Raw genomic sequence first — 22781 nt, forward strand, 5'->3', positions numbered from 1 at the left:
TCAGTGATACTTGATTAACCCTATATCCACATTTTATACACTATCTACAAACTTTGAAAGTTATGACAGCAATCTAATAATTACCTCCAAAATGGCCAAAGTTCAATGACCTTTAACTTTGGTCATGTGACCTGAAACTCGCATGAGATGTTCAGTGATACTTGGTGACTCTTATGTCCAAGTTTTATGAACTAGACCAATACACTTACAGAGATATGATAATTCAACAAATACCCCCAACATGGTCTAAGTTCATTTACCCTAAATGACCTTTGACCATGGTCATGTGACCTAAAACTCAGGCAGGATGTTCAGTAATACTTGATTAACCTTATGGCCAAGTTTCATAAACTAGGTCCATATACCTTCTAAGTTATGCTGTCATTTCAAAAACTTAACCTTCGGTTAGGATTTGGTGTTGACGCCGCAGTCGGAAAAGCGGCGCCTATAGTCTCACTCTGCTATGCAGGCGAGACAAAAATTATTGTAATAAACACAAGGATGCTATTCACTGCATATTGCTACAGGATAAGACATCAATGTCAAGTTTTGTTAACATACCCATGCCATAGGCATCTCCATTAGAAGCTGATACCACTGCTGGAAGCCTGCAATGTGAGAAGAGAGAAAGAAAATGTGCGGATCAAGAGGAAGAGATTGAAATGTAGAAGGAAGAAATGAAGGGGTGACGAGAAGAAATAGCAAGGTCAGGAAAGAAGATTGTGGAAATAAGGAAGATATATTATAATGAAAATTAGTCAAACAAAAATTCAATAGAAAAAAGGAATGAGAGAAAGAGAGCACAGTAAAAACTACATTAAAAAATTAAACATAACTACAGTGCATATCATCTATCATGCAGCTTTGTCTCATCAAGGAAATTTCCATCCGAACATCAAATTTCAAAATGCATAAAATGAGTTTATGAAGACGTGGTGGAATTAAATCCCTATAATAATAGGGAAACACATTTAGTTCAGAAAGATTGAGCGTTACACCCCTCATGCAAAAAAAAAAGACATTGCTAGAGCTAGTATACTGAACTTATATTCAATTGATGGTTTATTATGGATACCCAAGTGTAATACACTCAGTTCTATGCTCAATTCATCAGCATATGACTCTAAAACTATTGGGAAATGTCTGGAAAAGATAACAATTCTCTTAAATATGAAAGCATAATAAAAGACCCATGTTCACATATATTGCTTCAAGGAAGGGGATGTCAATGAACAACCTACCCCATACTGGTAACAGCATAATGGCTTGCATAGTGTTGATACCATCCAGTGTCTAGTTGAGGTTGAGGTCCAACAAACGGTGGCATGGTGTTACTAGTATTCTCATTACTACTGATTCCATTGATAGCAGTATAGCTCCCATGGGCTGCGATGAATGCCATCGGGGACATATGTGTACCAGTAGGAACTGAAACATCAATCAACATTTAGACAGTTGAAATAATTTAGGGATGAAATGAAAGATTACTCAAGGAATAAAGGAATATCAGTCTTTAAAGGTAAGGGAAATCTTTATGAGAGATTACTTTTGTTTAAAAAATAGAACACATGCACTTACATTGTACATTTTTTGCACCAATGTACTTTTGATTATAAACTCTCTTCAATATACCTATCCTGGGTCTGTCTTACAAAGAGGTTACAATTTATCCGATCAACCATAACTATGGAAAGCCAGCAATGTCAACATCTAAACTACACATTTTTTCAAAAATATTTTCTAGATATGTATATTCATACAATCATTGTTTTCTTGAAAATTCAGTGTGCTTCTCTTTGTTTAAAAAGGACATTGTGAAAATTTCCTGGAGAAAAAATTATGACACTGATTGATTTCCATATAGTTGAGGCTGGAAAGATAAATCGCAAATCTTTGTAAGACGTGGCCCTGGGCTTCAAAACACAAAGCTTAGCAATGATCATTCAGCTGATTTTTACAGTTGATTATAATAATAATAATAACACAGACTTGTAGAGCACAGAAACTATTCACTGAAGTATATAACCTTCCTAAAATGCTTGTAATCAATTAACTTGATGTGTTTTAAGTTATGTTTTGAAATTATTTACGGATGGCGGCTTCCTGACTTCCAAGGGTAAGCTATTCCAGAATTTTGGGGTTACACAAGAAAAGGCTTGATCACCTAGTATCACTTTTGTTTTGAAGGATGGGATCTGCAAAAGTAAGGAATCCATTGAACTGCGCAAGTTGCAACCATGATGACTTGTTTTATGAATTAACAATTCTGTTATATAGCCGGGAGCTTGACTGAGAAGTGCTTTTTTTTACAATCAGTAAGATTTTGAATATTGATCATTATGAGCAATCAAACATACAAATGAACTACCGGGTATACAATCAATCACTGAGTTTCATGTCACTAGCCCCTGGTAAAGGTACTGTACTCTCAACTTGGCGTTGATTTTTAAACCAATGTCAATCTTTTTTCACATTGGTTACTAAGAGACACAAATTTAAGCACTTTGGCATAGGTTACAAAGCTGCTATCATACACATGTCTATGAGTATGGCTTAATCTTTATTCTAATTGAAGTTGGACCAAATGAAATTCTACAATGTCTACAATCGCATCCGCACAAGTGGATAAGGGTGTCAGTGTGGCATTTTAACAAAATCTACGTAAAGTAAAAATGTTCTTATAATTTCATATTCAGCTCAAAGAATTACACTTCATACAAGTTAACTTATCTAGGAATTCAATGAAAATTGAATGGAGACCCTAAATGAATATGTAAATAGACATGGACTTGCTCAACTCTTACCTCCATCAGCCGGGGCAGTATCTCCTTGTTTCTCAAGCTTCTGAGCTAGACTCAGGTCTTCTTCTCCATCTTTCCCTTCTTCTTTCACTTCTTCATCCTTCAATCCTTCATCTTTCACACCTTCAGTCTCTCCATCACCTCCATTCAACAGCTTCACGTCTTCTTCTTCTGGCTTTGACTCCTTTTCTTCTGCTAAGCAGGAAGTACAATACAAAATATGAGGGAAAGAAAATATGAGTTAGCAGTGGTATTTAGAATTTGTTCATCTATTTTTAACAGTGTCTAATAATTTGTCTAAACAAACAAGGAAACATGAAGCATTTGTGCAAGACATTCATTATAAATACAGAGGAATGAAATATGAGAATGCAGACCATAAAGTCATTGACAAAGAAAGAAAGATAAAGAAAGGATGGAATGAAAATTAGATAAAAATATAAGACAGAGGACAAATTACAAACTGAGAGGGAGGGATAAAATTAGTGACACAAAGATATTTAAACAAAGGGAGACAGAGACAGTCATAGAGAAAGAGAACTGAATGGAGAAAAAAAAAGAATAAGAAAAATTACATGGATAAAAAGTAAAATAGGAAATAAATCATACTTAGCAGACTTTCAAGATATACACAAAATAAAGGGCATGCTAGATCTTTCAGATAAGCCTTGCAGATATTAGTTTGTGCAATAAAAAAAGAGATTGAATAGATTGCTGAACAAACAATTTACTAGTAATAGCTAAATCTCTTTCTACATCTACTATGCCAAAAATAAAGAATGATTGTTTACCCAGAGATTGTATAATCCTTTAACACAAAATTCAACTTTCTCCTCTTCTTTTTTTCATTCATCTTCTTCCCATCATTACCTCTTAGTGACTCTTCACTTGTGTTTTCTTCTTTCTTATTCTTGTCAATCTCTTCTATCTTTGATTGCCCTTCTTCCTCTTTCTTCCCCACCTTTGGAGGTTCCCCTTCAATTTCAAGAGGTTTTTCATCTTCCCTTTCATCTGCTTTCTTTTCTTCTTCTTTCAATTCTTCTTTCTTCTCATCATTCATGGGAGGTCCATATTCAGATTCAAGAGGTTTTTCTTCTTTCTTTTCTTCTTCTTTTAGTTGTTCATTCTTCTCCTTATCATCTTGCTCCTTCTCACCATCTTCTTTCTGTCCCTCCTCATCCTTGTCACCCTCTATCTCCTCGGATGTCGTCTTGGCTGCATCATCAGATGTTTTCTTGCTTGAATTGACCACTTCCTTGACAACCTGTATATCCTTGGCTTCTTTGTTGAGTAGACGGATGTCCCGGTATGCAATTGGTCCCTGATAATAATAACAATTGGCTTTTATTTAGCGTGATACCAAGCTATGACTGCTCAAAGCGCTTCACAATTATTATTACCCGGTCACTGGATTCATACCTTTTTCTCACAGCCTGTTAGAGGCACACTTGCTAAACCAACCACAATGACGGTTGTTTCCTACAAGTACCCAATTAGCCCCTGGATGAGTGTGGCAAAGTGTGGAATGACGCCTCGCCAAAGGACGCCAGACCATGGTGGGATTCAAACACATGACCCTCTGATTACAAGGCAAGAGTCAGAAATATTACAGCATGACACTTCCATAAATAGTACATTTTATTACATAAAATATATCACTAATGGGTTTACAAGACCTACTGTCTGAAATGTTTTTAGCAAATCACTTTTAACCCAAGTCTGAGCTATGTTGATGCCTAACAAAACAGGAGGCTGATTAAGCCCCCCCCAAAAAAAAAAAAAATTGGCCGTTAATCGCATGATCATGACCAAAATGGACATGCAAGCTAACCACAATGTCATTTTCAAAAACTGAACAGTTAATTGTTCCGAAATCTTGTAAACTTCCAAAATGTTTGTTTGTTTACTGGTATTGACAATAGAATGTACAAGTCATCAGTATCAGAGTCACTAACATTAAGTAACTTAAGTAACACTGTAACTTCCCACAGCTCACCACATGTTGATGAAAGAATTAAACACACTTGTACAATACATTTATATTACTTTACTTTTGCTGGTGATGCTAATATCTAGCATTGCATCTTTTATGATCTACTAAAACTACATACCCCTATCCTTTTGTTAGCTTACTAACAAAAGACTGATGATTGACAGATGAAGTAACAAATTACAATATTTCTCGATGATTTTTAAAGAAAAATATCTTTTGAATTTTTAAGAACTTAAATGAACGTTACCCACAGCTTTACACCATATTTTTGTGATTGATTTATATCTCTTTTACCTCTTATTTCTTATACTCCAGATCTGAGCTGGGTTTTTTTTTTCAGGGGCAGATCTTAGGAAGCTGGAAAATATTCTTTTGAAAATTATTTCAAAATCTACAAAACTTATTTGGATGCTTAAATAGCAACATATGAATTCGTTAAGCACTATGCATCAATAGTAATCAACTTTATTTCGGCATACATAGGTCCTTTAAAGTAAACAGCTGAAGTTTTTTTTTTGGAAGATTTTGAAGTAAAATGGATTGAAGATTTCATAGTTGTAGCTTTTAATTGAATACTCACCTTACTACTTCTTGAATCTTGGGCTGTGAAGAACAATAGAAACAATGAAAATATTTAGAAGTCAATGAGATAAATAGAGAAAACAAAGCAGATTTTTTTTTTTTCAATTGAACAAAAGGGCATCTTCAATGCATAACTCTTTGATTTTAAACCACACAGTACTGTGTTTGACTTATTAACAGGACTAATTTTTTTTTCTTGTGCACTGTAAAAGACAAAGTCCTGGGAAATACACACATAGAGACGTTGGATGATGTGATATTCCCTATATAATAACTGAATATTTATTATTCTAGGCAAAGGCATGCAAGGAGATCAATAAACATACATAACAAAGAGAGAATTCATAACTTGGAAGAAAAATCAGACTTTCTAATAACATTTGACGTAGATGAAAATGGTTTAGATACCTTTGTTCCAGACACATTCTGCGATATCTTGTTTCTCTCCCTCAGTTTGATCCAATCTGATGAGATACAGAGGAACTTTCCCTTGATTGGCTGAAGATAACTACATCAAAGAAAGATAAACAAGTATTCTGATGATTAAACCTCAGTTTAACCACAATTAGAAAGCTTGGTCCATGGTTCTATGGAAAAACAGGATTCCTCTAATCAGAATTCTTCCATATGGGACCTGCCACCCCAAAACCAACAATACAATGACCCAAATGAATATTGAGATTTTTATTAAGCTTAAAAATTCATCTCCTAAGCTTAAAAATGATATATAATGTGTTAAAATTGACCAAGAATAACCATTACAAGTACTTGATTGAATGGAGAGGAAATTCAGCAAGAGCTTAAAAAATAAGGAGAAAACAAAGTTTGAAGTCTGGGGTTCACTCAAGCATGAGATGTGCATACTGTGTAATCTTAGTGAAACTTACGAGCAGTCCGAAAAAGTAGTGTCCAAGAAACTCTTGTATCTTTTCTTTTATTCAACTTCATGACTTCAAACTTTTACAGTATGAAAAAGAATTGCTCTTTCAGATAAGCTGTTTCTCTAATTTTTTGTTTATGGAGACTAAATTACCATTTTGGCTATTTTGGCTATTTACAGAGAACCTTACTTGGCGACTTATTGATGGTTTTGGGTGGTAGGTCACATATTCAAGACGGAGATCATTTACAATAATGTACCAATAAATGTAAAAATGTATTACATACTTATATAAGCTATTCTTCTCATTGCACAACACAATACATTTTTGTATAGAAGAAATCTCTCTCTGGAATAGAGAAATAGAGAAAAAAATCTAAATAATTTCAACGCGACAGAGAAGGCATTTCTTAATAATAAGGTAATGATACAGTAATAATGAGACAATGCTAACTATACATATTTTCACTCTCTTTGAAATATATAAAGTCATTGATGTCTAAGTCGGCATCACGCCTTGGGATGGTTTTATCCTTGTTACAGCATTGATCATTTGACTAATCCCTTACCTTCCTGATGACAATGCAATCCAAGATCATATTAGAGACAAGATCAGAGAACTCCCAACGAGCTTGACGAGGCATCTCCTCTGACATATCAGCAAAGAGTGAACACTCCAAGCCCTGTAGGTAAAACAAATTTGTTTCTTAGCTGGGATGATATCATAATAAAACATTTATTTAGGAGCAATGAACGTTTCCATGGAAACATATTGGTTCAATTGAGCAGGTATATAAAGGTATCATAATTTGGAGAACTGGGATCAAACTAGGTCAATGTGATGTAACACCAGTATAACACTGCTGGGTGATAAAACCTTGCATGCATCTAAAAAAAATTGAATAGGATATAACTAGATAGATCATCAAGTCACTAAAACAAAATCTCGATAGATTCTTGATTGCAGAGTTGAAATTACACCTCAGCCACTGTCCCATCAGAAATACATTAAACACCCAACTTCAACATTTTTAATTAGTGACCTTAGACCTAATGACCCCCAAATTCCCATAATTGGATAGGATCTTTGTCATTCCAACTTGCATCAAGTCTGAAGTTGATCCGTCCAATAGGTTACTTATACAATGAATTTTGATTTCTCTAAAATTTTAATAGGACTACAGCCGGGGAAATAATACTAGCAAGGCCTCCTGGGAGACTAGTTTCAGAACTTAAGTAGCTATAATTATTATTATTATTACTATTATTATAATTGTTCTGTCTGCTGATAAATTCTATTCATTCTCAAGCCCCTTGTCATGGCTGCTTCATAACCTATGTATTGCTTTCTCCTGTGGTAAAGAGCTATCAACTATGATGTTGTGTTAACAGAAAAGATATAACACATGTACTAACCTGGAATGGAATGTCCATGAAGCGTTCTCTTAACGGCTGAATATGACTCAACTGAACCTCATCAGCGTGTGCATAATCTAACCATCGTACCTCTGCTGTGTGCTGTAAGACAAATCATCATTGTACATAGGATTCAAAGATCAAATAAAACATTGTTCATTGTTCATCTTTACAACTCACTATGGCTCAGCACCTGCATCTTATCAGTATATGCACAGTCTAATAATCGCACCTCCACTGGGTTCAGATTTGACATTCTTCAGATTTTCATTCCATAACTTTGTTTATACTATTGTAAATGCTTTGGGGAAATAGGTGAAAGAGCTGTAGAAAGGAACAATTTTTTTTTTCAATCCTTTTTTCACTTCAGGAACTACTCATGCTATTATAATATGAGAAATTTACAACTGATCATATAATAGTAATATACATATGATTTATATAGCGCACTTTCCATCTTAATTATATGCTCATTGCCCTTCAGGGCAGATGAGACGAGAAATTAGGATACAGAGAATAATAATTTTAGCAAAGTCCGATATAGAGGAAGTCACACGTACATACTTTATGGAATTACCAGAGATAATACCCACCTCTTTGAGTTTCTCCACTCTTGCTCTGTACCATCTATTATCCTGATAATACTGAGCAACACAGAGGGAGCCTTCTTGAACAGTTAGATCCTCCCAACCATGAGTTATAATATCCTTCCTAATAAAGAAAGAGATATGAGATCAACGACTAGAACAATTTTGAAAAGTGTAGGTCAATCATCTTCTTCTATTAAAATACAAATATATATATCCATACAGATCAATAAAGAGATTCATTAGATTGACGATGTCCAAATATGAGAGATTTTCATCTTTTCACAATCTCTGCTTGTTGCAAAGATCTATAGATAAGCTGCAAGGTAAAATCCAGAAAGGTAAAATATTACTATTGACTTCATGGAATCTTGATTCAAAGAATGCATACAGCTGGAACAGATTTTGGAGAGGGTTTACCTGTTGATTGTAACTCATTTTAAGAAAAAAGGACTTCGAGGTTATATTCATATATGGTGTGACAATCATATCATGGCAATTTACTCTAAAATTTGAAAGAAAATTATCCAAAGAGTAAGAAAAAATGGCTTGTTAAGAAAGCACTGTATTACAGTACAAAATTACATCATGACTGAGATCATTACAATTGAATGGATACTATATGAATTGTTCATGTGAAGTGGCAACTTCAGTCGACAATAGCAAGCCAGAGTTGATGACATGAGTTGTTGATAGTGGGAAAAGGGTGAATGTATTTAAATAAAATTTTAATGACTTAAATTCCTACAAATTGAAAATGTATTAGACTTGCATAATGCAATGTTATTCATCCAAATTTCATGGATGATTTCCTCCAAGTGTGGTAGACTGGGAGCCATTTAAAAATGGTTTTCATAGAGCTAGTTAAGTTAGGTACAACTGTACAAATATGTAGTCGGGTGCATACAATAGGAATACATCATGTAGCATCAGCAAGGATCACCAGTCATTCATAAATTCATTCGTAATTTACAAACCATGAAAACAACTTATGAAACACCCACCTGATCTCAAAGCTAAGATCATCCAAGAGGTTTGTGATTCCTTCAACCATGTCCTGACACACCCAGAAACAACCCCTAGCATCCATCCGACTTTCAACGTATCCCTTCAGCTTGTCTCCTGAAAAACAAAGAAAATAGACTAATAATATATAGATGGGATAGCAAAAATTATATGCTGGGTTTACAGTAATTAATGTGGGTATCATTTATTACCATTTTTTTACCATGATTCACATCATAACAATATTGTACGACACTGATATGCGAAAGACTTCATTTCCTTCCTAAATTATTCCAGTCTTTGATGGAGTTATCCTGGCACTAACTATTCCTCATCCAATCAAAAATTAATAGTATCTCCATAATCATTCTTAATTAAAGCACTAACTGACCTTCTTTGATTTCCTTGACACTATCAGCTAGTGGAGTTCTTTCATCAGTCTTCTGATTAGTCAGCCATTCAGCACCAAAGCTCTCAAGACTTTCTAAGACCTTGCTAACATCAAGGGCATCAACTGAGATAGATGGGTTCAAAGATGGAATGTCTCCTGGTGTCTTCTCATCCAGCAGTTTCTCAATCTGTAATGGTGATATGGATCCTAATCAAATGACTGACTAAAATTTATCATGTGACCTGTATTTTATTTTAGCTCATAGAAAAATTGCTATAAATGACTGGTACTAATGACTATTTCTACTGACCGGTCATGGTATTCACAGGATATTTCATCCATTAACAAGGATCAACAATATATATATCACTTTGCTTTGGTATTATAATCCAATTACACTCACTTGTTACTTCTGAAACAGTCCAAACTCCCTCAGGTCTGAATGAGGCATTCCAAAGGTATATTGTGCATGTAATTCTTACTCATACTCTCAATGATATGTATTATTTTACGTTAGACCTATTTACTATAACACATTCAAATTTCATGTATACTTTTAAAACAAAGGTTAATCACAACACAGGTGATATGCAAATGAGAGTCAACGATGTCACTTACTTGCCTTTTCTTTTGCATTTTGTCATATGAAGCACAAAATACTTCAAACTTTGCAGCTTTGATAAATTAAGAAACTCTTCATTGAAATGCAATAGGTTGCAAAAATGAAAATTACACATGTTCAGGGAGAAATAAAACATTGTTTCACATTGTAATGAGGAAAAATCTAAAATTTACCTCAATAAATATAACAGCAATACTGAAGAGCGTGACATCAGCAGTTCCCCCATTTGCAAACAAATCAGGATGCGCATACAATCAATTCATAGATTTAAGCAAAAATATCAAATGTCACAATTTTATCATTTGACATCTGATTTTTAATGATTTTTTAATTTCAAATTTATACAAATGAACTTATTATTGGGGTAAACTTTTAAGTGAAATATGAGAATCAATCAAATGAGCACTGACCTCTTCTGCTACCTCAGAATGCTCACTCATGAATTTTTCTGCTTCAGAAGATACAACTTTTTCAGCCTTCTCATGGCACTGAAAAGAAAACAAAAGGAGAATAAAGCAGATAAATGGCGATCGCTTTTTTTTTTCATCCAATACACCAGTATAAAATAATTTGAGCAGAATAAATTCCATCCCAAAATAGCTGCTGCTACCTGTATTCCAAACACAAGAAGTTTCCATTTTGCACATTAAAAATGAGATAGTGTGAATAAGGATCATATATGACCTCATTGTGAATACTTGCTTGTGTGTGAATTAAAAATGATTAACACTTTTGCCTGTCATAGATATCATTAATAATCTCGTGAATTTTCACTTGAGATTCTGACTTTATCTCTAAAAACTGACATTTCCAAATCATTATCCCATGAGCAATAAAGAAAATGTTTATACTTCAGGTCAAATTTCCACCTCTTGTTACAACTACAACTGGAATACCCCAAGATAACTTGACAATTCCATTCAATCTTTAAATCACAAATAGAGGAAAATTACAGACAAAATAAAATTACAATATTGATCACTTGATACAAAATTAACTGCATGACTATCAACTAAGGTTATAATAAAAAAAACCTGTGAGACTGATTACTAAACTTAGTGAAATACATTAGACACAATAGTAAGTTTTCTTACACTTTGCAGTTTCTTCAAACGTTGTTCCAGATCCTTTTCACTTGTTGCAAGCTGAGCTTTGAGGGCGCTAATACTTTGATTCATACATGACATCAGTGCTTCCTCTTTCTTCTTCAGAGCATGATTAATAGCCACCAAAGCTTGTTGTACAGTGTACTTATTGTTTTCACCCCTGGAGAAATTTGAAGAGAAGACAAAGATTGGCATGTACTCTTAATTTTTAAAGCAAAACAAGGCAATTGATAAAGGAAACTGAGAAAAGGTATCAGATAAAGGTTGTATTTTATTAAAAGTATTTGTTACTACAGCAAGCATTGCTGTGATTGGATGATTTAAATACTAAACTTCTCCCCAACAAACCACCTTGTATTTTTTTCCAATCTCATTTTTTTTAAATCCAGAAGCCAAGTGCTCTGAGAAAATGATAATAAACCACATTTACAAAGATTAGTACAGTGTAGTATTAAATGGGTACTCAAACTGAATTGCTCAAATGCTTGAGTGCAAAAGCGACTCAGCTAAATCATGAGTAATAATAACATTATCGTGTTAAGCAGGACCCATGGGAAAACAATTTTTTGGAACTCAAGTGGCTATTATTATATTGCACAATGTAATTTACCACTCATTGTGTAATATTACTCCAGTCCCTGGATTTCTAACCTAGTACATTCCTACAACCATGCACCATTCATATAATTTATGAGATTTAGACTTTCAAAGGTAATCTGTCTTCTTCTGAAAAGCTGTAACACTGTAAGAAGAGCATACCTGCTTGTGATGTTTTGGTATGCATGCTTGATCTCAACAAGACTTCTCTTCAACACCTGTTCCTTCCTGCAAATTAAAAAAGGAAAATCAGCACAATTAAAACAAAATCCTCATATATTAAATATTTTGCTGACAGATGAGTTTAACATTTAAATTTCAAGGTCAGTAGATTAAAAGAGAAGCTTTCATGCTCTATAAAAATATAGATGGGACAAAATTGAGTTTACATACATACACTCAATAATGACATCAGACTCAGTGAAAAAGCATTAATGGATGTCCAAGTTTTCAACAAAACCCAGTCTGGTTTGTCAAGAAATACCTTATTCATTTTCTGTCAGACATTCTTAACCCTAAAATGGCCGGGGGGGGGTTGAATCAACCCCCCCCCCTCAACATTTTCTGCGATCATTTCGCCGCGCGAATTTTTTTGACCGCGCCACTCGCAGAGTTTATACTTTTAAGTCTTGCGCATCTTTTGAGACCAAATTTACGACGCCCAGGTACGCGGTTCCGAAATTACTCAACATTTTGTAAGTGCATGTCAGACCCAAAATTGTTCCAAAACGTGATTTTGTGTACAAAGTCAATGCAAATTGAGTTTTCTCATCTTATTCATAAAGATATGATTATTTTTACTTTTAACAGCTGAAAGCAATTGATTTTAGCATAATTATGCTTCAAAAAGGTTGTACAATAAATCTGGTGAAAAAAACAAAAGGTTGAAAAACAAGGAAATACATAAGAAATTCATAAAACAATAAAATACATAAGAAATTGATTTCCAAACCGAAGTTTTTTTCAATTGCCATTGTTAAGAATACTACAAAGAATAGTTTTACCAAAAATTAGCATTCTAGGAGCTTATTTAGTGAATTAGAGCAAAAAGTATGATTTATGCATAAATTAGCATAATTAATTCATATAAAATAAAATCTCATTATTTTGGAAAATTTTACCATACAGCCTTGTAGATTACATCGCACACTACCAGCGTGCAAATTTTTGCGGCGCTCGCGCGATCTGCGGCCGAGATCTCAGGGGGGGGTTGAATCAACCCCCCCCCCCCCCCCCCCCCCCCCCCCCCCCCCGGCCACAGAACAGCCAAAAAAGCCCGGCCTAGTTAGGGTTAATGGACAAGTTTTAAGTGTGATGATGTAAATAAGAAAAAAAAAGTAAATTGACATCTGTAAATGGTCCAGAAGCCCAATAATAGTTTTTCAAACATGCTAGATATATCTCTATTATGCAAACCATTTGAACTTCACTGGATCAAGTTTTCTCCAGAACAATAGCAAATACAGATTCAAAGAGAGTGCATAAATAATTATGGTTTATTGTGCAAGAAGAGATTGTGATGCAGTGAAAATTCTAATTGACAAGGTTTTAAATGTAATGATGTAAACAACCAATGGCCCAGAAGCCCAATAATATTCTTTAAATTCAACATGAAAGATGAAACTGATCCACAATGTGCTGCACTCAACCCAGGTGAGGTAAATGTGTACCGGTAGGAAGTAATTCCTTAAAAAGCTGTGTGCGCTATGAACACCTAGCTTAGCCGGGTAATATAGGAGCACCTTGAGCACCTAACAAGGTGGATATGTGCGCAATATAAATACCCTATATTATTATTATTATTATTATCTCTATTATGCAAAAAATTTGAACTTAACTGTATCAAGTAATCTCAAGAACAATACCATTACAGATCTGAAGACAGTGCATAAATATAATGGTTCATTTGAATAAGCAAGAAGTGATTGTGATCAGTGATAAAGGTTTTATAGTGAAAATAAAAACACTTACTTTTTGTAGTTTTTCATGTAGTCCTTGAAGTCCTCTCTTTTCGCCTACAGATAAAGAATTAAAAAATAATCACACATATCAATATAACATCATGTAACTTTTATCAAATTATTTTTTTTTACATTAGAAGTTCACAAACGAATCTTACAACTTTAAAAAGTGTGACACTATAAGACTGAACTAAGTAAGGACACTTTCCAATACCTTTTTATTACTATTAGTATTCTTTCTATTCATTCTTCTACAAGCAATACATACCTTGACCTCAATAGTTTCAAGTTTATGGTCTTTCATGAAACCAACATGAAGAAGATTGGAACACTCCAAACAAAGAGGAATAGCACCTGCATTAAGGAGATAATAAATTACATTGAAAAATGAAAGCATTACTGAATGAAATAGAATTAGGAGGCCATGAGTCAACTGTCACCAGATGTCAAAGCATCTATTTACCTCTCCACATTCCAGAGTCAGAAATATACATGATTGTAGCAATAAAGTCAAAATAAAATTAATGAATGGAAAAGTTAGTTTTGAAGAAAAGAAATCATGTGGGTAAACCCAAAATGACTGTAGGCCTAACATTGGAATATCAAATTTAATTTGTTGCCAGCTTAGGCCAGTGTCCGTAGACCTAGATCTACTATACTCTACAGACTGAATAAAATTTGTTGGTTTACCAATAGAGTTTGGGGCCTTTTACTTTTAGTGCCATGTGCATGATTTGCCAACTCAAGAGCCTTATCCCCGAAACTGCAAACGTACATGTAGCTCCTTTCCAAGTCAATTTGACAAAAGCCAGAGCAAGGGATGACCAAATGTAAACTAAACAAGATGAATATTCTGAAATAAATGACAATCTCTTAGACTTTGACTCAAAATGAGACTTGCTTGGTTTGCAAAAGCAGTCATGTCATGGGACAGAGTCATCAAAGAAATAAAGTTATGGTCAAAACTTGCAGGACTCGTAGTCTTATTCAAAATGAGATGCATATAGAGGGTGCCATGATGTTGCCACTCTTTATATCTTTATAGAGTAAAACCCCAAATATCGGACGGTTCCAAATATCATACGAAAATGACTTCAACTCCTTCTCAACAACTGAAAGCTCTGGGGAAAAAACATACCCTAAACAAGTTTGGCTAGTCTTCTTTTAAAAAAAAAAGCTATGGAAAAAACATGTATACCTTAAATACGTTTGACCCCACGATCGACCACTGACCAGTCTTTCTAAACCACCCTTTAAAAACAAAATCTGGGTTTTGATACCCTTTACGAGTGAACACGCGGCCTGCGTCCAAAACTGAACAAGAGTGTCGCTAAGGCGAGCACATAATACCCCCACCTGTAACGCGGAAAATGGAGTTATTCGTCAAGCAATAAAAGTGGAAGGTGGGGACTTCACCTTTGACCTTTTAACCTCAAAATCAATAAAATTGCTGGGATCTATACAAGCATCATACACACCAAATTTTATGAGCCTAGGTTAAGTTCAACTAAAGTTATCCACTTAATACGGACTTCAGAAGGGTAAGATAAAAACATGTCACTGTGATCTTGACCTTTTACCTGTTAACCTCAAAATCAATAGGCTTCCTGGGATCCATGCTAATATCATACACACCAAATTATATAAGCCTAGGTTAAGTTAAACTAATTTTTTTGCATTTACAAGGACTTCAGAAGGGTAAGATGAAAACATGTCAGTGCGACCTTGACCTTTGACCTTTTGACCTCAAAATCAATAGGCTTCCTGGGATTCATGCTAGTATCATTCACACCAAATTATATGAGCCTATATTAAATTAATGTTCAGAAGTTATCACATTTCCAAGGACTGCAGAAGGGCAAGATGAAAACATGTCGCTGTGACCTTGACCTTTGACCTCAAAATCCCTGGGATCCATGCTAGTATCATACACACCAAATTATATGAGCCTAGGTTAAGTTAAACTGAAGTTATCGCATTTACAAGGACTTCAGCAGGGTAAGATGAAAACATGTCTTGACCTTTTGACCTCAAATCAATAGGCTTCCTGGGATCCACGCTGGTATCATACACACCAAATTATATGAGCCTAGGTTAAATCAAACTGAAGTTATCGCCTTTACAAGGAAAAGTTAACGGACGGACGGACGGACAGACACCGAGCGTGATACCATAACACGTCCCGTCTAGACGCGTTTTTTTTTGTCATGCATGTGTACAGCAATATATTTGACTGCCCCCCCCCCCCCCTCCGAGTCTTGTGATCGGTGCGATGAGAGATGCCGGTGTGTGATGCCACGATATTTCATCTACCGTAAGTAATGGTCTATTAACCGCACCTTTTTCTCGGCGGGATAGAAGCAAGAGTCGGGGGTGCGGTTTATACACGGTAATAGGTCTGAGTCGGCCTGAAAAAAAAACCAAGTCCATTTCCCCCTGAACGAAGGTTATTCACAGGGAAATCGGTTTTGGTTTATTTTATATCTATAGCTAACATAGTTGATGTCTGTTATGATGATAAGGCTAGAGAAACTGAGAAAGACTCAAGAAAATAATAATTAGCAGCCCGTCGTAACCCGTTCCGAGCATGTATCGTAGACGTCTGCCACATCGAGTAGCCGGGCGTAGCCGCCTAGGGCAATGTCATTTAGAGGTAATGGGAAGCGATTATTACGATCTTAGTCAAATATTGTCCATAAAAGTTTGATTAACAAATGCACCTACCTTCATGACACTAATTCCGACTTTATTCTAAAGTCATTGATTCAAAGCAGCTAAGTTCAAACAGATGCCAAGCATACTCGGTAATATTTTGTCACTAGCCAAACGAAAGTGAGAGCTTGCATGCGTGTGCTTTTAGTGCAACTTAAGCTTGCGCTATTCATTTTACCCCCTCCCTAGGCCCTCCCCCAAAGTCTAGTCCAGTAAAGAAATTTTACGCTGCCCGCAAGCTTATTTTTTGTTTGTTTGCTTTTCATAAGATACCACCACACACGTACAAAGATGGCACGAAGCCGTAAAAAACGACTAAAAAAAAAAGGCAATTTCTTTGTTTCTTGAACCTTCCTGTAATCCCGAATCCAAAATTCATGCTAATACATCGAATGCTAGACAAATTCTGAAAGTGATAGTGAGGTTGTGATGCGGGAAATGTGAATGTTTCTTCCTCTCCTACGCCAGGAAAGACACGGTAGCTGAAGCATAATTTGATGATATCATGATGTGATGCACCGGTACCGTATCGTACATTGTGTGTGTGTGTACAGTGTGAGGTGAGTGTGTAAGTCGCCAATAATGTCGGAACCTTCCTTTCTTGCTATAATATGTAGATGAATTGATCAAGAACAGCAGATTTCCGTTTACCGGTAATCTCTTTTGATACTTTGAAATATTTAACTTAGTTTTTGTTTCTTGGTATGTCAAATATGTGAGAAGGATTTAGAAAGATTTTTTTTTTTTTTTTTTAGTCCAAAGTTGGGGGTGCGGTTTATAGTCCGTTACTTACGGTAATTTTCATAGTTTGACAATATGTTTCACTTTGATATTTTGTTCATTTTAACTAAAACCGTTAAGTTTTTTTAAGTTTTTAAAATACATATCTAAAAAAAAATAAAAAATAAAAAATATCATAAACATTTTTGTCAGATGATTAGAATTTTTTGCTTGCTTAAAATTTAAACTTTTTTCTCTTTCTTTCATTTTTCTTTTTTACTATCCTTCTTTCTTCATCCTTTTATCCTTCCTGCTTGCCTTATTTTGATCCATCGATCTTTATTTCCACTCTTTCCTAGCTTTCTTTCCTGATCCTTTCTCTCTGTTTATTTATCTTTCTTTCCTCCTTTCTCTTACTTTCCTTCTTTTTTTTATTTCCTTTTTCATTTCCTTCATTCTTTCTTTCCTTAAACTTTTCTTTGCTTCCTTCTCCCTTTCTCTCCTTTTTTCTTTTCATTCTTTCTCTCCTTCCATTATTTTTTCTTTTTTCATTCTCTTGTTCCTTCATTCTTTCCTCCCTCTCTCATCGTTTCTTTAATTATTTTTTTTCTTCTTTTAATTCTTTTCCCAATTCTTTCTTTCCCTTCCTGTTTTTCTTTCAAAGAAAGAAGGAAACAGTCTTTTTTCCTTCATTCTTTCTTTCTTCCTCCTTTTTCTTACTTTCTTTTTTTCTTTCTCTCCTTTATTTTTTCCTTCACACATTTATTCATCTTCCCTTCCTTTCTTTTTCTTTCTTTCTTTATTCATTTCAAAGAATGACTGAAACCTTTTTTTCTTTATTTCATTCTTTCTTTCATCCTTCTTTGATTCTAATTTTCTTTCTTTTGATTTTTTTGGTTTTCCTTCATTTTCTTTTCTTCATTTTTCCCTTTATTTTTCTTTCTTTCCTCTTCTTTTCTCATTCATTCTTACGTTCACCCTCCCTTCCTTTTCTTAGGAAAAGGAGGTTCTGTCTCGTTCATTCTCCTTCTGTCAAAATTGAAAACAAAATGGCCGATCGATACCGAGAACGAAAGCGACAGAGGTCTAACTAAGTAACTTTTCCTTTTTTTTTAGGGTCCAGTTTGTGCCTCAAATAATGTCACGATTCCGTGTCTCACGATAGACCTTCATCCATTATAATTTAATATAATCAAGCTAAGTGCATAATTTATTTTTTCCCCTTTTATTTGGAATGCTATTGCCTATTGTGACCCCATTCTACCCCATTTTGGAGAGCAAATGTCCGCCTAGTATTATACGGACGACTCCTAGGGTCCGGCCCGGGAAGCTTAGGGCTAACTTAGGCTAGTCCGACTCCAACGTTAACTAACGTTACTCGTTACTTAGTCAGTAGAGGCGCACAGCCAATATTGGAGACTGTCTCCAATGTGGGAGATTATCTCCAATATAAGAGACTTTTGTAAAGAATTTGGGTATCCAATTTCAGAGACAGTCTCCAGTTTTGGAGTCCAATTTCCTTTGTTTACATTTGCTGCAAAAGGATTAACTTGGCGGCAAATAAAAATGTGATAAGCAGATTCCTCATGAAAAATTACCCCTTTTCACCGTCTACTTTAAAAATTCACCATCTACTTTTGTTTTGATAAGGATTTTTGTTGTCAATCACACACAAAACAAATGGGCTTCTGACCTCAGTGAGACAAAATTTTAGGTGGAAAAAATCATGCTTTTGTTGGTGTTGTTTCTTTTGTCCTTTTGCAAAGCAAGTCTCCAATGTGGGAGATTGTCTCCCCTATTGGAGAGTCTCCCATATTGGCCGTGCGCCTCTACTGTTAGTCTGGACAGTAATGACACCAAAACCCACTTGTTCACTGCAACCACCCTGCCTGTGGGGAATCTACAGGTTGGACTATGGCATGCCAATGCTGTACAGAGCACACACTTTAAAAAATGATTAAAATATCACTTTTGTAACAAAAATTACTAATTTACGTACAGTTGCAATTTATTTTTCATTAGTAACTTGAGAATGATTTTTGTATTCACTAGAGCGCTCAAAAACTTGAATTTTGGGCATATTTTTGTGTACGCCCTCTATTGGTGGAAAATAATATGGCAAGAAAATTTTCATTTTTTATCTCTATTTTTAATTGAGAAATAAATAATTTAAAGAATCAAATTTACTTAAGGGCCAAGTTGTATGACAAATAGGTGTAATGAAAACTGTCAGTGTAAAAAAATCAAGCATTTGTCCCAAAGAAAAAGAGAAAATAAGCCAAACATTGCCATCCTTATTTTGCCACACATTATTGGAGATATAACTGAGAACAAGGTTATATCATAACATAACCTTGTTCATTGAATGAGTGCCAAAACCCAGCTCCACACACTTATTTTATATTTCATTCGCAACATTCACACAACCCGCCGAAAACTCCTCAGCAACTTCACCAGCTCTAACAACTCTTAGGAAGTGTCTACATTTTTCAACTGTTACCAGCGATCTCCGACCCTTAACGGAGGAAGGATACATTACAAGATCAGAGAGAGAGAGGGTTAGATTATTAACGATCTACCTCACCTGCTGCAGCAGCATCACTTTTTCCACCATGTCCATGCTTTCCACAGTCTGCACATTCCACTTCGGATGCCTTCTCACAGCATCTACCACAGTTGTTCTCCATCTTTGAAATCACCATCCACTGACACAAATAATCAAATTACCAACTTTTGTTTTGACAAAACCTCGACTCTATTCTGAAGCCATCCAATATTATCAGTGCATACGCATTGCCAATGTGTTAACGTCGTAAAGATCGTGCGTGCATGTGCACTGCGCTGCTCAAACATACGGCACCTATGCACGGCACACACATTCCCCAACGTGCGTGCAGTGTGTGTGGTGGGTAGTCGCATTTTTATGAAAACAACGACCAAAAAATCGGCTACCTATAATTTCGATTTACGGTGTCCTAATCCTACAAATGCTAATAAAGAAAATACATCCACTGAAGTTTCCTGCGGTATGATGTTTTCTGAACAAGCGAAGATCCATGGGTCGGGGCAGGGGGCAGAAGGAGTCTTTATCCCCCCTACAAAAAAAAAATAGTAGAAGGGGAAAAGGGGAAAAAAAGAGAAAGAGGGAGAGAAAGATTGAGGACGGGGAAAGGGAGAAAGGCCCGTGGAAAAAAGAAAGAATAATTAAAAGGGATTGACCGGGCTGAAAATATTTCATAGAGTAAAATTCATAGAGCAAAATGCTGATAGTTTTATCAAAGTCGGATACTAAATAACGAAGTTACAGTGCCGTAGCTAGGATTTTTTCCTGGGGGGCACTGGGGCCGGGGTCCTCGCTTTTCGCCTATAGGGGATGGGGCCCGAAATTATCTTCACCTATATTTTCCCCGATCAGTCACTTCTTAGCTTTATTCTTATCAAACAACATAAATATGATAATTATCTCATAAGTCCTATATAAAAAGTGAGAGCGCGAAGCGCGAGCGATTTTTTTTTTTTAAATTATAATTTCATGTGTTTTGTCCTGAAATTCTGTAATTCTGGGCATGCAATGTAGTATCCCTAAATTAGACCCCAAAAGAGCCAATCTGGAATAAAATTATTGGAAATGGTTTTTTGACTGATTTGAGTAGGTATGGGTGTCAACATTTACCAAAAAAAAGTTAGGAGGAATACGGGTTGGGGAAAGTGCTTTTTTTCAAGGTCAAAGGTCAATGACCTTTTCGTAGATACTGTATAATGGTATCTCTGAGATGGAAAGGCGCAGGTTGGTGATAATGGTGTCAAAATGCACAAATTCTTACCAGAATATCAAATAGAATAAAATTAATGACCTAGAATGCACATTCACCTATCAAATTCAAGGTCAAAGCCTTTCAAAAGGTCAATGACCTTTTTTACATTATATACCATACCGTATAATGGTATCTCTGAGATGATAAGGTACATGCTGGTGATCATGGTGTCAAAATGTACAGATTCTTACCAGAAGATCAAATGGAATAAAATTAAGTACCTAGAATGCACATTCATGCATAAAATTTAAGGCCAAAGGTCAATGACCTTTTATACTACATATACCATATTATATAATTGTATCTCTAAGATAAAACGGTGCAGGTTGGTGTTCTTGGTGTCAAAACACGCATATTCTTACAGGAAGATAAAATAAAATTAAGCATCGAGAATGCACATTTACCCATAAAATTCAGGGACAAAGGTCAATGTCCTTTTTAACATTAGATAATAATAATGGTATCTCTGAGATAAAACACCGCAGGTTGGTGATCTTGGTGCCAAAATCCAAAGACTTGTACAAGAAGATTAAACGGCACTAAAATAAGTATAAAGAATAAACTTTCACCCTTGAAATCCTATAGATCAGAGGAAATATATAATCTATATGATATAAAAATAACCAAAAACAATATCTTTTGTGTTCATATTTTATATCTGCATAATGTTAATAACCATGGCTAATTTGTAATGAAAACATGGAGGTTTTATAATTTTGGTCTGAAATAATGAAGGCCATGGAGAATGTATTTAGGGGTCAGAGGTCAATGAGCCCTTTCCAAAATATCAGTGGAAATTAAGTTTAAAAAGTTGATAACCAAATAACACTTTTTCATATACTGCGATGCATTGCCAAAAGCACTGAAAAAATAAATGAAATCAAGTATATAATTTGAAATGATTTTTATCTAAGTAGCAGCATTTAATGCATCATTATATCTAAATCAAGGTTGTCGTGTCTTTTCTCTCCAGCGATAGGCCACTCACCTCAATGCTATAATAAAAACTATAAACTATTAGCTTAATCTTCTGAAAATGGATAGGACAGGTCTAACTCTCATGTCACAGCTAGCATCATCTGAGAGCATTTCCAAACAGCAGAGGGATGATGATGATGATGAAATGAAGGCCATCATTAGAGCTGCAGCTTCTGTCATATACTTGTAGTAAATTATATATATATCAACTTCAACAAAGGTGAATTCCCGTATTATTAGTACCTTTCATCAGTTCATTGCGAGCTGCCAGAATCTCTTGTGATGCTAATGCTGCAAGACAAAACTTCATATCTGCTCTCTGCCGTACATCACCCATGATGCTATTTCTACTAGGTATCAGTTTGTACAAGGATCATGTTTAGGCATATAACAATGAAGTTCAAAAGGAGATAATAGCTTACAAGTACACATCCATCGACCTAACAAAACTCCTACAGCACCACTTCCAGTTCTTGAGAATCAAGCTGTGCAATTATCAGTAATAATATAGATCCTGGTCTGATATCCCTTGACAGAACGTTTATAGGCTTTCATTGAATGGGCCAGATCAAAGTCTTGAAAATGTCAGAAAGTTTTCAAGAGTTCAATTACTCT

At 35.2% G+C, this 22781-nt stretch overlaps 1 protein-coding gene across 4 annotated transcripts in view; it reads right to left on the reverse strand.

The window, feature by feature from the left end:
• The window catches only part of LOC129261953 (FK506-binding protein 5-like), a 35941-nt gene extending 15661 nt beyond the window's left edge, over positions 1 to 20280 (reverse strand). The window contains exons 1-17 of one of the 4 annotated variants that reach the window (XM_064099592.1): positions 19958 to 20280; positions 14210 to 14295; positions 13952 to 13995; positions 12143 to 12208; positions 11372 to 11543; positions 10688 to 10765; positions 9656 to 9842; positions 9264 to 9381; positions 8266 to 8383; positions 7673 to 7774; positions 6826 to 6939; positions 5785 to 5884; positions 5375 to 5397; positions 3672 to 4122; positions 2805 to 2993; positions 1242 to 1428; positions 562 to 608 (exon numbers count right to left, since the gene is read on the reverse strand). In XM_064099592.1, coding sequence (XP_063955662.1) covers positions 562 to 608; positions 1242 to 1428; positions 2805 to 2993; positions 3672 to 4122; positions 5375 to 5397; positions 5785 to 5884; positions 6826 to 6939; positions 7673 to 7774; positions 8266 to 8383; positions 9264 to 9381; positions 9656 to 9842; positions 10688 to 10765; positions 11372 to 11543; positions 12143 to 12208; positions 13952 to 13995; positions 14210 to 14295; positions 19958 to 20075 — 2200 coding nt within the window. In that variant the 5' untranslated portion in view covers positions 20076 to 20280. Of the gene's footprint in view, positions 1 to 561; positions 609 to 1241; positions 1429 to 2804; positions 2997 to 3671; positions 4123 to 5374; positions 5398 to 5784; positions 5885 to 6825; positions 6940 to 7672; positions 7775 to 8265; positions 8384 to 9263; positions 9382 to 9655; positions 9843 to 10687; positions 10766 to 11371; positions 11544 to 12142; positions 12209 to 13951; positions 13996 to 14209; positions 14296 to 19957 lie in introns of all 4 variants that reach the window. The other 3 variants (XM_064099591.1, XM_064099594.1, XM_064099593.1) reach the window with 3 other exon arrangements.
• Between the last annotated feature and the right edge of the window lie 2501 nt (positions 20281 to 22781).

The sequence above is a fragment of the Lytechinus pictus genome, chromosome 5 (genome assembly GCF_037042905.1).
Source record: "Lytechinus pictus isolate F3 Inbred chromosome 5, Lp3.0, whole genome shotgun sequence".
NCBI lineage: Eukaryota > Metazoa > Echinodermata > Echinoidea > Temnopleuroida > Toxopneustidae > Lytechinus > Lytechinus pictus.